Source organism: Ctenocephalides felis, unplaced genomic scaffold (genome assembly GCF_003426905.1).
Source record: "Ctenocephalides felis isolate EL2017-DRISC unplaced genomic scaffold, ASM342690v1 CF-g0.4_SCAFFOLD_01492, whole genome shotgun sequence".
Classification (NCBI taxonomy): Eukaryota; Metazoa; Arthropoda; class Insecta; order Siphonaptera; family Pulicidae; genus Ctenocephalides; species Ctenocephalides felis.
The window spans coordinates 35,561,374-35,576,325 of record NW_020537646.1 but is presented as its reverse complement, the minus strand read 5'-3'; the positions used below and the strand labels follow the sequence as shown (position 1 = coordinate 35,576,325).

Sequence of the window (14,952 nt, the reverse complement as noted above, 5' to 3'; positions counted from 1 at the left end):
ACACAGCCGTGACAAGACCCAGTTGTGTAGATGGAATTATTACATCATTAAAAAAATTATTAATTATTATTTGTTGTTTATAATTTTCATGCTGATAATATCTATAAATTTTCTTAAATATTAATGATGGACATATTTTTCATCATCAATCATTCATGAAAGCCAGACAATATAATTTATCCTAAATTTGTAATAAATAATGAAAATAATGATTTAAAGTAATTTTAAAAAGTATTTATTAGATAGTTTACTGAAGTAATATGTTAGTATAAACATTAGAACTTTTTTGTAGAAATTGGGTTAGTCTAATTTAAAAGCTTTGCCATGCTTTTCTAACGTATTTAACAAGAACTACATTAATTAATATTGTAGCAATAGTTTGATTTTATGAAACTACAGTTAATTATTATGATATTCAATTAAATAATATTTCTTAATCTTACACCATACCCAAATTCGTCAGCACTGCCTAAAAATTAACTGATCCTGCACTCCTTATGGTCTCATTCCTTCGTATCCTTACCTATAGTAATAAGATAATTAAGAGAGAATGTAATTTGCTTCTATTACATAGGGTTTTAGTGATGAGAAAGCAAACCTAATTATATTTGGAATCGTATTTCAAAGATTAATAAATACATCTCCACATTGTGCTGTTTTCTCGTCACCAAAACTTCGAAAATTTATCGTACCTTTTGGAATGTTGAATATGTTATATTCGGCGTTGAGATATAATTAGTTGATGAAATTAATAAAATTATTATCAGACATAATGCGAGCATTGTTAGCCGGGGAAGGGGTGCGCGCCAGCTCATTGACTCGGGGCGGAGCGGAGCGCATATTTTGTAATGCAATAATATACCTTGTTATGTTCTAAGCTGCCACAATCATTTGTAGTCTATCATCTGTACCGTTTAGTGGGCTGCGCGCCCCCGTTCCCCGCCCTCACAAACAAATCCATTGAAAGCCAAAGTCAGAATTATTTCGCACTCGCCATTCAGTTACCATATTCCGCTAAAAAACCGCGTCGTCACATTATCAGGCCGTATTCGCCAGCTGGATTCCAGAGATCACCGAACTGGCGGCCCAGCGCAACAAGTACGGTGGCAAATACAGCAAGGACGTGCGCAGAAGGTTCGGTTACCTGATACTCGATCCTCGTGCACCCGAAAATTAATTGCTAAACTCTCTGTACAGTTGAAAACCAGTCACCGCTAATATTCTCACGTTTTGATTCGCCTGCATAGTGTACATTTTTTCCTTTTGTTCATTTTGGTTTGTTTGATTTTTATCTTGAATGTAAACCGGCTACAGTCGCATGCATTTTTCAGTAGATTTCGCGCACGCTGTATCGCCTGATAACAAAACCATCGAAATTCACTGCGCTCTATAAGTTTTGATTTAATTATAAGTATGCCAAATCATAATCGCTATTAAACGCACACAGCCAAACAACTAACATGCCGGTCTACTAAGCAAATAGCAAAGCAATAGTAGTGTTAAGCTGAAGTTTATGTTAATTAGTTCTAGTAGTTCGTTAGAGTAATAAACAGATGTAGAACGCGCGCTTCGCCCCGAGAGCCACACAGCAGGGCCCGAGCTCCGCCCCGCCCCCACGCGCCCCACTCATTCAACCCCACGATATAGTTTAATGGCAAGAGTTGAATAAAAAACCTTGCACAAAAATCGTAAGATCAAAATTATATTTATAAATAATTTACAATATTGTGGACCAATGACATATAACGGATGCTTTTGTCAACACATGTGTGTATTGTTTGTCCATTTTGTCGGCGTCTAGGCTATATTCGCTAGTTGTATCCCAGAGATTATTGACTTGATCGGAACTAGGCCGAAGTACGGCGGCACGCTGAAGAACGAGCGAGGACGCAGGTGAGATGTTATAAGAAAAGTCAAGTGCAAGTGTCGTGATCGTTGAAGTGCCGCCTGGGAAAGCGGGGGCGCGTCTCTTCACTATTCTATACTTTTGTTTCGAGCACTTTTTCAAATATTGTTACGCCAACCATAGCTCACCCTCTTTCCCAGGCCGCAACCAGTCACCCTATATCCCGCACGTCGCCATCGCCATATGCACTTATCACATCTCCTTCCAAATTTATCCGTGATGTAGAAGTTTCAATATCCTCATTTCCTCATTAGATATAGTTGCTTGGGATGTGTCCTAAATATATTTTTTTTTATGTGCGCACACTATTCGATGCTTTATTTATATTGAACATAATTTATTTGTGATATGTATTGTAATTATTTTCATTGTTTTTGTAATGTAATATTATTATAAATAAATTTCTCGTAAAGTGTATTTACAAAAATATTAGCGTTAAATGCAACACTATTGAATCACAAAGCAATGATTATGTTTATAATTCACCAATACAATGTATACTTACCCTATTTTACCCAGTGTTGCCTTGTGATCGGATGAACGTGTAGCATTTGGACGTGACACACGACACATTCCAAGGCGTTCCTAGTGTATTGTTATATTATCCTACGTAATAAATACGTGTATTGTAATATTATCCCACGTAATAGTAAACGTGATTGTGAATGTTGTGTGCGTATTTGTGTGTTGATATTTCTCTTATTAGGTCGAGTCTCTGTCTTCTCTATATAATATATTATTATACATACATTATATATATAATCTAGCCGTTATATAAGTACGTGTTATGTGTCGCCCCGGCCCCAATCTCCATCGCATGTTCCGATCACTATTATAATAGTAGATTTACATTTATTTCGATCCTTTCCCGAAAAAATCCTGTCAATGACATTGTTTTTCCACCTAGCTAGATCGGGCCAGGCTGTGTGTACTTAGGGTCCCATTTAATATGAAAACTATATATACATCAAATATGTGCCCTATGCCCACGGGCGAGCGCGTCACGTAGCGACGCTGACACCAATTCTTATTTATCCTATATTTATTTCTTTTTATTTTATATCGATTCTTTTTTTTCTATCTCACCAGTTCTTTTTTTAGCCAATCTGTTCGTCTGAGGTGTACTGGTAGCACAAGTGAGTCGTAGACTTTAAAATAGAATTTATAATTTTTATTTGAATTTTATTTTATTTTTATGTTCGAAATCAACCACACATATCATACATTGTTTATCAGTTGACCGTAGTTGGTCTGCTTTTTATTATGATAGCTTATCAAAGTTTTCTTCAATATAATGTGTTTACAATTTTGCTTTTCATCTTCATTAATTTAAAGTTTAGAAATTGACACATATTTTTCATCTTAGACTTTAGCCCACATATTTAGAATTTGCAATACCAGCCTCTAGGAGACTCACAGCTCGGTGCATGCGAACCGAATAGCTAGTGCATCAATTTTTAATAGATATTTTCAAAACATTGTATACTGTAGAAACTCTACACGACCTTTTACGATTATTCAGATTCTATTTTAAATAAATACGCACATATTGCTATTAAAACGCCAAATATAGACCTTTAAAATACAAACAATACAGATAGCAGGCTACAATATAATTTTTGAATAATCGAGCATACACAAGAAACAAAGGCATGTTTGTTAGTATTGATTGTTGGTGTTGGTTTTTGTAAAAATTTAACTGTCATATCATATGTTGCATTTTATGAAAACATTTTTTAGATATGACAGAGAAGTTTTGATTTTTATATTTGGCATTATGTGTTTCATAAATAAATAAATAATAAAAACAAAATAATAATTAATTTAACCAAATGTAGGCATATTGTTGTTTGCGGCCACATCACATATGAGTCTGTATCACATTTTCTGAAAGATTTCCTACATGAAGATAGAGAGGATGTTGATGTTGAAGTAGTTTTCCTACACAGGTAAGCTATTATCACATAATCAAATATATTCATCAATTTTAGGTAATATTTATATATAAATTTCGACAGTTTCAAACAAACCATTAAATTTTTGGACGTATTCTATTTTTATGATATGGCAGTATAGGTTACGAATTCTTAATTAGTGTATATAAATTTTACTTGAATTATATCATTAGAAAAGAGCCTGATCTAGAGTTGGAAGGTCTCCTGAAACGACACTACACCACTGTGGAGTTTTTTCAGGGAACGATGATGAACGCAGTGGACTTAGAAAGAGTTAAGGTACAAAACCAGGAGCTGCCACTGGAATGTCTTGTAGAATATTCATAAAAAAATACGTATATTGCCTTGCAAACAATTACTAGAAATTGTAGACTGCCGATAATCGTTATTAGTCATTTTCATGCTTTTTGGTATCTTTAAATTTTGAGCACGTCATACACAGGGTTTATTAGGATGGTATCTCAACAAGTGAATTAAGAGAATATGTCGCACGTTTAAGATCTATTTTTTTTTACATCTATTTTCTTTTTGTGAGTTATTATAAGTCTTCTAAAAGTATGTTTTTGCAAATGCTGCATAAAATGACTCACGAAAGAAATTATTTAGAAAAAACTTGTATTTGCGTTGCATGCGTTTATATTTCTAATGTTATAATGTATTTTTATTAGAACAAACAGCGAGTGTATTTATGGTTCTTTGAATGGTCTAATTATGTAAAATTATTAAGTAAAATTGAAATCACAGAACTCGCTAGTTGTTTCTCATCAAATACGTGGGACAGATATAAGGTATCCTGAGCTGTGGCTAAGTCAAAATCATTCATTCATAAGTGAAATTTGTTATTTTATTTCAATAGATGTTTTTTGAGTTGTTTTTTATGTGACCGTTAGGAAACCTCCAGATCTGGAACTAGAAGGCTTATTTAAGAGGCACTTTACAACTGTAGAGTTCTTCCAGGGAACCATAATGAACCCCATTGACTTGCAAAGGGTGAAGGTTAGTACTATTACATCAACTCCAAATTATTAATGTCTAAATTCAATTAACATGTTAACTGTTTTAATTACCCTAGTTTCTGTCAATCACAAATCCATTTCGATGTAAAGTAAAAATCAATGTTTTTTCATAAAATTCTGTGAAATATCATTTCAACTTGATACTTCTCGGTTTGACTAAAAGTACCACAAAACTATCTGAACGCTTTCCACATTGTGGAATGTTTATGTTGAACATTTATCAAATGGTATAAATTTGTTCAGGAGTATAATAGATTTTTCAAATCCACGCTTAATTTGTATATGTTAACTTAACATGCACTAAGTTGTTTCGAATTAACCAGTACAAAACCAGAGATAGATTAGACTACAAATTCATTGGTAAGTCCCTGAATAAATTAGTGCTCCATTTTTTCATTCTAAATTTAGTAGTGATTGCTAATAGATTATTTCATCCGTTGTCACAATTTGTGTAAATGGCTGTTCACTGATAACTCAAAATCAATTAGATTTCAAATATATTAAAATCACATGCACGACATCATAGTTAGTTATTTATAGCAACTTTAGTTACTAGTGCATATGGATATTAGCATGATAGTATATGTAATAATTATATAGTATAAATTTTTAATAAATTAAAATAAAGTGTAACGCACTCATAAATATAGTAAAATAAAACTTATTTCATAATAAGTATTATCGAAGGAATTTAAGTATGATTTGAGTTAATTTAGTTTTTTTATACATATTACATACTATATTATTCATAACTTTCAAAACTTCAAGTGTACTAAAGCAAATAGAATATCAGTATCATTAATATTTTTCTATATCATTGGGAAGTTCAATTTAATATCAAATATGTATTAAAAGATTTTAACAGAAATGTTATTTATATCAAATGAATAAATAGGTGCATGAAGCTGATGCTTGTCTTGTGCTCGCCAATAAATATTGCCAAGATCCGGATGCTGAAGACGCCGCCAATATTATGAGAGTCATTTCGATAAAAAATTATAGCGATGATATTCGAGTCATTATACAACTGATGCAATATCACAATAAGGTAATTATACTCTAATGGAATTTAATAAAATGTAATAATTCATAAATTAAAACTAATAAGAATATATATTGAATAATAATAACAAACTTGCTCTTGATTGTTCATATATAGATTCATTACAAAATAAATAAATATAATTTATATTGTGAATAAAATCAAAATTATTATGTGTGTGTGTGTGTGTGTGCGGATACAAATTTTCGTCGACGATTTTGAGAACACCAATCAACAGATTTAAATAATTAAAAAAACATTCGATTTGTATGATAAGCAGACGTGCTGATTAGTTTTTGGCAAAGGCAGGTTTAGCCGTTTCGAAGATACGGAGCTAAAAAGTGCCAAAAACAGTAACTCAGTTTTTAAGAGAACGGAGTGTCCGATTTTAATAATTCAAAAAACATTTTACTTGTATTTACAAGATGAAGAATTGATCAAATTTTTAAGAAAGCGGGTCTGGCGGTTATAGAGTTCTATTAAAAAAATAAAATAAGCCATTTGGCGGTCAAAAATGATAATTAGACGTATGCACATCAAATTATCAGATATTTTATAGAGATTTTAATAATGTGTTCACATTTTATGTTAATTTTTTGGGGTTTCGTACTAAGATTTTTAATTTTTAATAGTATATCGTTCAAACAAATGTCCTCGACATTTTCGACAGTATGGTCATTATTTTCATACCTTGAGTTTTTAATTACGGTACGGAAAGTTCTAGCAATTTGCCTTAAGGCACGATGTCATGCACCTCACTAGTTTTTATATATTTTTATAATTATCTGTATACTATTTGCAGGCGTACTTATTAAATATTCCATCATGGGATTGGAAACAAGGCGACGATGTGATCTGCTTAGCCGAGTTAAAATTGGGTTTCATAGCACAAAGTTGCCTGGCACCCGGATTCTCAACTATGATGGCCAATTTGTTTGCGATGAGAAGTTTTAAAACGGTGAGTTTCAAAAATCAGGCTCAATTTTACTTCTTATTTACTATTAGTACCTTACCATGAAACAAATACAATAAATTGTGATTTACAGTTATCGATAGTAATATGATTAGGCTTATTTTATTTACACAAATTTAAACTCATTTAATTTTGAAGCCAATTATTTTCCAATTTACAATTTTTTTATGTATTAACGATAGATTTGCGCGGAACCAAGTTTTTATAATCAATATGTCTTTCTTATTCGTGTTTAATTTCTAGAATTGATATAACTCATATATTTATAATTGAAGAAATATTTTTAAATAACATACATTTTCAATTAATTTCCTATAATAGAAAATGTGCAAAATTGTGTTTAAATAGTTTAATATTTTATTAGCATAAATTAATTCCAGCAGAATACTTAATATACTACATATACATGTTTCATTATTTAGGAATAATGTCTTTTTAATAAGTTCAATAATAAAATAGCCCAATTTATTTGAAGCTTCCAATAATTAGTCAGAAATATTGTTACTTCATATTACATTCAGGTGTTATTATTACTAAATATGAATATATACATATATCACAGATAATTAACATTTATTATAAATAATATAATGAATCATTGTAATCAGCAGACTGAGTTTTGTCTATTTTTTAGAAGTAGATCTGATCATATTCTCTACTTAAGAGTTATTACTAAGTCGAAAAATTATATAATTCTAAAAAAATATAATTTGAAATATTTAAAAAAAATATGTTTGAATGTATATAGCAGAAGACTCTGATCATAAGAATTTTTGGGCGTACTCAAATTATACTCCCAACTGTTCGTGGAGAGTAATTCATAAGACTTCAACATTTTTTTAGTCTCCAAATGTAAAATCTCCAATTGTATGTTTATAAATCTCAAGACTTCCGTGAAGGTTTGCTTACGCCGTGATGTTTTTATAGAAACAGTATCACTTAAATACTGCTGCTGTCACGATTTCTAAGTTTTACATTAATTTCCATTGGGTTTTGCCAATCATAACACAGTTTGTGAATTCGTTGTATGTATAGGATAGAGCTGGGCTTATAGGGTAAAAAGGTCCACCACAGATATCTCAAAAACAAGTAAATTTAGAATTTTTTTAACAACAATATTTGAAAGTAGAGGGCACAATATGTATAACCAACCATCACCTTGTTTCTTAAAATCCATAACAAGTATTTTCTCTCATTGTTAATATGTTAGTTGTAAGCACTGTTTTTTAGTTTACAAGACATTAATATAATTTTCAAGTATAAGTTATTTATTTGTTTTATAAAATGTATTGGTATATTCAAATTCAATTCAATAGTTCTTTATATAACTTCTAGAATAGCTTACATGTGAATGGTGTAAAAAGAACCAGCTGAATCTTTACCCTGGCAAAAGTTGTAAAAAATAAAATATAGTAAATAAAAAAGTAAATTCAGTTAAAAAATCAATTTTACGAGAGATCAACTAAATAAATAGTTATTCCAACTTTTCCGGTTAATATTTCTACAAAATATCAAATAAAGATTATATTCAATGTGATCTATGTAAAAAATGTACCTATGAAATTCATATTTTGCATTGGTTGAAGAATGTCTATAATTACCAATTAACTGGGAATTTTATTGAACATACTACGAGATTGTTTGTTTGATACACGTTATGTTTTGTGATGTAGTTCATTTAGTATAATTACTTAAAGTCAAATTGGACCTTTGTGCCCCGCCCTACCCTACATATTGAACTAAGTACGATTGAAACTAAAATATAAACTTGGGACAATATCTCGAGATATGTCGGGTATTCATAATAAATTCCACTCCAGCCTGAGACAGCCTGATATTAAGCAGTAGTGGCATCGGTTCTGACTTGAAATTAAAGATAACAATATGTTTGCAAGTGAAAATAGTCCTTCTCCGGTATTGCATTTGAATAAAAAGTCATCAGTATCAGAGCTTATAATAATAAATTGATTAGTTCGAGATAGGACAACAATCGGGTTGTCACCTACAAAGTCACCTTATAATAGGGTTCATTAAGTTCTGAGTGTAAACTGATTTTTTTTTTTATTTTGTCCAGTGCCGATAATACTTGTATTAATAACAAAACTTATGATTACAATGATAAAATATTTAGGGCGGGTCGATTTAAAGGTCACTTAGGCACTTATGATTTTCGGATACAAGGGATCAAAATAAGATACTTTGCTGAAGAAACCATACTTCTAAAATGAATTCTGATATCTCGTGCATTGACTCAAAGATAAGGGTTAAATTTTGAAAAACCTCTCAGAGGGGGTTCCAGAGGGTGAACCACGGGCATGGGTGGATCGTTCTTTCAAAGTTAGTGAGAGTCGATCATACATTTGGGCCACCCTAAATGGGTCAAAATGAAATTTTTCAAATTTTAACTCTTTTTTGGGTCAATGCACGGGTGTTCATCAGATTTTTTTTTAGAGATACAGTTTCTTCAGCAAAGTCTCTGATTTTAATCCCTAGTATGCGTGAATCATATGTGCTTAAGTGACTTTTTTTGTCTCATACTAATGGAACCGCTCTAAATTATATTTTATGTAAAAATTAAAGATCAACTTTTATTTACCTTTATAATTTTTATTACTTTTATAAATCATTTAAAATGGGCTACTTTCTTACCGTTTTACCTGGCCGGTATTCGGCCTGCTGTGTGTTTTACCTGTTTGCAGTCGCCGGATATGCAGATCTGGACGAACGACTACCTGCGCGGCACCGGCATGGAAATGTACACTGAGACCCTAAGTCCCACATTCATTGGCATGCCTTTCGCGCAGGCCACAGAGTAAGTCCCCCCTCGCACACGCCACAATTCGAAAACGACAAATTACTTACTATTCATGTTTATACGTCAATCAGAGAAATTTAACGTGTAGTTAGAATTATAACATAGGTGAAGTTTACTTTGTCTTAAAAGTTCGTATAAGTAAGCGATGCACACGTAATACTTCGATATTCAATATATTATTTTCACAGAATAATAGCTTTAGAAACAGAATAAAGACAACGCCATCCAATATTATGAGCTGTTAATGGTATTTAGAATTTTATAAGTGGCATTTAAAAGTTTATATTTTTTTGTGTTTTTCACAATAGAATTAGATAATATTTGATTAAATTGGGTTAAATATTTTGTAGTCTTTTTTTGAATAAAAAAGATCTATACTCATAAAATCATTCCCGTTTTGTAGTAGGGAGTCAAATTTAAGCAGGTGCAATACGTAATCATACAATTTCATGAAATTTACAAAAACGCTTTGATTTGATATAATTATTTGTACCTAATTACATAATAAAATTAATCGGTTGCTATATCCATATTTTTTCTCATTTGTTCAAATATACGAAAGTATAATTATAAATATTAGATTTGGCAACTAAGTAAGTGCGGCTTTTACTCTTAGATAGTTCCATTGAATTTTTAGTTTTGCTGATAGAGTCAAAATGTAAAATACTTTTTATTATTGGATAGTAGACATTTCTAGTATCAACCTGCAAAATAGAGTTTTTGATGAATTGTGTAGTCATAGTTGGCATTGGTTAGAACTCATGAAATCAAATCCTAATTTTTTGTCATATTTTGCTTTTTTATTTCTGCAAATGTAAAGAAACATTTTTAACTCACGAAAAAAATGCTCTGTTTTGGTGACGAAGCCTTTAAAAATCGGCAGTGTCAAAATTGGGTTGCCAAGTATCGTTCTTGTGTTTTTCAGTCAAAGATGAAAAATGCTCTAATCGTCCAGTAGCAGTTGATTAAAAAATATTATCTACATTGAACTGCCAACCAAATGATCAATTCTGATGTCTACTTTAAACAACTAACGAAATTAATCATAAAAATATAATTGAAAAAAGCGCCATAAATTGTTAAATCGAAACAGTGATTTATTCCATTATTGACACCACATAATTTTGGCCACTTAGCAAACATTATTAGATCTTGATTGGAATGTTTTGCCACATCTAGTCTTGACCTTACACCATCTTATGATGTCATCATTACAAAACTCCTTGAATTCAAAAAAAGGTGCGCGTAATGTACACACGCGATTGAAGTAAAACTTTTTTGCTATTGTTCAAGATGACAATTAATTCAAAAATACATGCTTCATTAAAAAAATCAAAATAGTATTTATTAGTAATATGTTAACACTACTAATACATACATTTAATAATGTAAACCACTATACTAATATTTTCAAACAATTACTATCATACTCCAAATATGATTTGAATTATTCAAGATTACTGAAAAGTGTGTGAGACACAAATTTAGTTGACACAGAGTTTAAAATTTTTGTGAACTTGAGAATTATTCTTCGTTAAATTTATTTTAACATCTAAAAAATCAATGTTCGAGGTTCTTCCGAATGATACTTGACATAGAAATCGCCAACAAGAAAAAATGATTTATCAAATCAACCTTTCAGATACAATATTTTTCGTGCATTCCTAAAAAAATTAAAGTTTTTATGTAGAAATTGAAATATTTCATTTGACTTTTGCACGTTAACATGTGATGATTGAATATTTAATACAGACTCATTATTTCGTAATTGACATGATGTAGTTGCTGTATCGTGATAAGTTACAGAAGTACTTTTATCTAAAAAGATAACAGAATAATATTTTCAATTGTGAATAGTTGAAGCGTTTCTCAGAAGTTAAATAGTGAAAACACGACTCCCAAGCACAATCGACCCGTATAGAACGATATATCTATAGCCTATGACGAATAGCTTGAGCCGTAACGATTTACTCCCTAGTCGCGCCTAAAGAAGTTTTACTTCAAAAACATAATAATGTTTGTCAAATTGTACTTGTTTTAAGTTTTAGCTAATAAGAACCAGAAGTTTTATGAAAGTGAGATAATTATGATGCCTGAAAGATAACAAAAGTCAATGACAAAATGGACAACGTATTTGAGAACAAAGTTATTTAGTTCCTTTAAAAAAATGACTCTGATTTTGTAACAAAAATCCGCACTTACTTAGTTGTCAACCTAATAAAATAATATTTTGTTAAACAAAACGTATAAAATTTGATCTAAATATATGATAATTGAGTAGATGTATAGTATTTCTTTCAATGCTTTATCCAAGATAGGATTATGCGTAGTGCTTCAATTGTCTAATATCATTCAAATCTTGAATATAATTAAGTAAGACAAAACATCATCACTTACACTCCGATACATCTCCAAATCAAAAACAACCCACTCGTTATTTGTATTAAGAAACTTCATAGCACGTCCGTCTGTCATCTTTATTTAAGTGTTTTCCACCACATGTCTCAATGGACATACAAAAACGCGCACATATTTCTCCGAAAGAAAGCGACAACTTAATTACATCTCAAACCCGCGACACTTTTTCCTCTATCTTGTTCTTTGTCCGCACCAACATCCATTCATCACAATCAGTCATAGTTCTGTGTCAAGCTGATGTCTTCGCCTCAATCAAAGCAAAGGATATCGTCTTAAATGCCATTACTTGGCCGAATTTATTGTCTTGTTTTCGAAAGATATATTTTCTTATTGTTAGTTCGATGAATTAATGAAATTTTTAACACGGAATCGTTTGCTTTGGATCGGTGTTTTTCCCACCTCGATGTGGCCCGTCGATGTTAAATGTGGTAACATAAATGTTGTATCAATATTGAACACGATTTCACATGATGTTCACATTGGTGTTCTGTATGCGTAAAGTATGTATGTGGTCGTTATATTGTTAAAGATTATATATGTATTTGTGAGATTTTTTGTGTTATTTGCAAGTGCGGAATTTATGAAAATATGAACTATGAAAACAATGAATTATTTGTGCACTTTAAATATTTTTATCAATTAATTAAAATGCTAGATTTTTTTTATTCTCATAATCTTATATTTAATTTATTACACATATTATTATTTATACTATTAAGGTGACCATACGTTCCAATTTGGCCCGGATTTTCACTTTGTGTCCCGGGTTTTTCTAAAAGCAATAATCATATCGGATTTTGATTTTTTGTCCTAGGTTGACCCGGATCAACGAAAAGCATAGATTTAAATTGATTTTTTGCAACTACTTGCTAATAAAATTACAACCATCAATAATATGTATCTTCTATGCCCTTCAAATATCTGTTGCACATAGATTATACTTATAAGTAAAATCTATGTACATTAGGGCGGGTCGATTTAAATGTCACTTAGGCACATTAGCACAAAGAAATCATATGTCTAGAATGAATTTTGATGTAACGTGCATTGACCTGAAAATAAGGATTAAATTTTGAAAAACCTCTCAGGGGGGTTCCAGAGGTTAAACCACGGGCTTGGGTAGATCGGCCTTCCAAAGTTAGTGGAGGTCGGTCATACATTTTAAAGCAATTTGAGTATCCTAAATGAGTCAAAATGGAATTTTTCAAATTTTAACCCTTATTTTTGGGCCAATGCATGGGACTTCAGAATTCATTTTAGAGGTATGGTTTCTTCAGTAAAGTATCTTATTTTGATTCTTAGTATCCGAAAATCATGTGTTCCTAAGCGACTTTTTTGGACCCATATAAATCGACTCGCTCTAATGTACATAAATTATACTCTATGTACAATGGATATTTGATGCGTATTATATATATATATGAAACAATACATTATGAATGAGAAAATTGCAAAATTTCGAAGGTGGTTTTAAAGAGCCTTTCACGTTACTACCTTCAAACTTTTATTTTCAAGTTTGCAAAACGAAAATTTCAATTACTTACTCATAAAATCACAACTACCCATCAAATATCTATTATACAATGAATTAGCTTATATGAGACAATACGCTATAAATGTGAAAATTGCAAAATTTAAAACGTGGGTTTCATAGAACCTTTTACTAATTCGAACTTTTATTTTCAAGTTTACGAAAATTAGCAAATATTATGAAGACGACTTTTTGAACTTTCTTGCTCGAATGCTAATGTATGATTATGAAGAAAATTGAAAAAAAAGTTATACAAGGCTTAAAATGGGAAAAAATGTGTATCGTCAAATTTTAAGCTTGGTATTACTTTTTTTTCAATTTTCTTCATAATAATTATATGATATAATCGAATAATAAAATTCCTACTAAAAATCAGTAATTCTGCATAAAAAATTTGATTCATTTAGATAAAATAACTGATTTTTATTGAATCCTCGTTATTTACAATCATATTTAAGTAATAATAAAACCTTCTTCCTTCGTCGTTACCGTCCCGGTTTTGACCTACAGAAATATGGTCATCTTAATACTGTACTTTTGTTTCTTTCATTTTATTGTTATCATTATACTAAATTAGGAGTTACTAGTGCTTTTCAACTTTTTTTAAAATTTTATTATAGTTTTTCTGATTTATATTCTAATTCAAGAGGTTGTCACATTTAGCAAAAATGGTTTTCGTAGTAAACTGTTCAAGTTATTTTATTCATTATTTATTTTAGAACCATTATAAATTTTACTTTCGTATTATAAGAGTATACTTACTTATTAGCTATCATCATTGATACATTATTACTATATTATCACTAACCAAATTTATTCTAAATTAAATTATTTTCTACTTTGAAGATGATAAAATACAAAAAATCTTACAAATATATTTAAATCTTAAATTCCATTCGCCAAAATCCCTGTTTAATTTCCCTATATCCTACCGTTAAATGTTAAGAAAGGTAAACTCCAGCAAACTCAGGTAAATTAACCATAGGTTTTAGTCCATAAGTCTTCATTTATAGCAATTTCTTCCAGATGCAACATTTTGATTCCTACGTTCCGGACCAGCGCAAGATGCTCATTATTATTTATTTATATGATTTAAAATTATCTCATGTTATTATTATTTTCATTGCCTCGACGGCAAATTTCAGTCTCCGGATACGCAAGCTTGGCAGAATGACTATTTGCAAGGAACCGGGTGCGAGATGTACACGGAAACTTTGTCACCATCATTCACTGGCATGACATTCCCGCAAGCCAGCGAGTAAGACTATAAAACAACTTCGTTTTAACTATTTTACA

The 14,952-nt window shown here is 30.8% G+C and overlaps 1 protein-coding gene across 1 annotated transcript in view; it reads left to right on the top strand.

Moving 5' to 3' along the window:
* The window catches only part of LOC113371497 (calcium-activated potassium channel slowpoke-like), a 118,978-nt gene extending 104,060 nt beyond the window's left edge, over positions 1-14,918 (top strand). Inside the window, exons 8-13 of the mRNA XM_026612122.1 lie at positions 1,802-1,893; positions 3,745-3,855; positions 4,752-4,857; positions 5,773-5,925; positions 6,722-6,877; positions 14,802-14,918. Coding sequence (XP_026467907.1) covers positions 1,802-1,893; positions 3,745-3,855; positions 4,752-4,857; positions 5,773-5,925; positions 6,722-6,877; positions 14,802-14,918 — 735 coding nt within the window. The remainder of the gene's footprint in view (positions 1-1,801; positions 1,894-3,744; positions 3,856-4,751; positions 4,858-5,772; positions 5,926-6,721; positions 6,878-14,801) is intronic.
* The last annotated feature ends 34 nt before the right edge of the window (positions 14,919-14,952 follow it).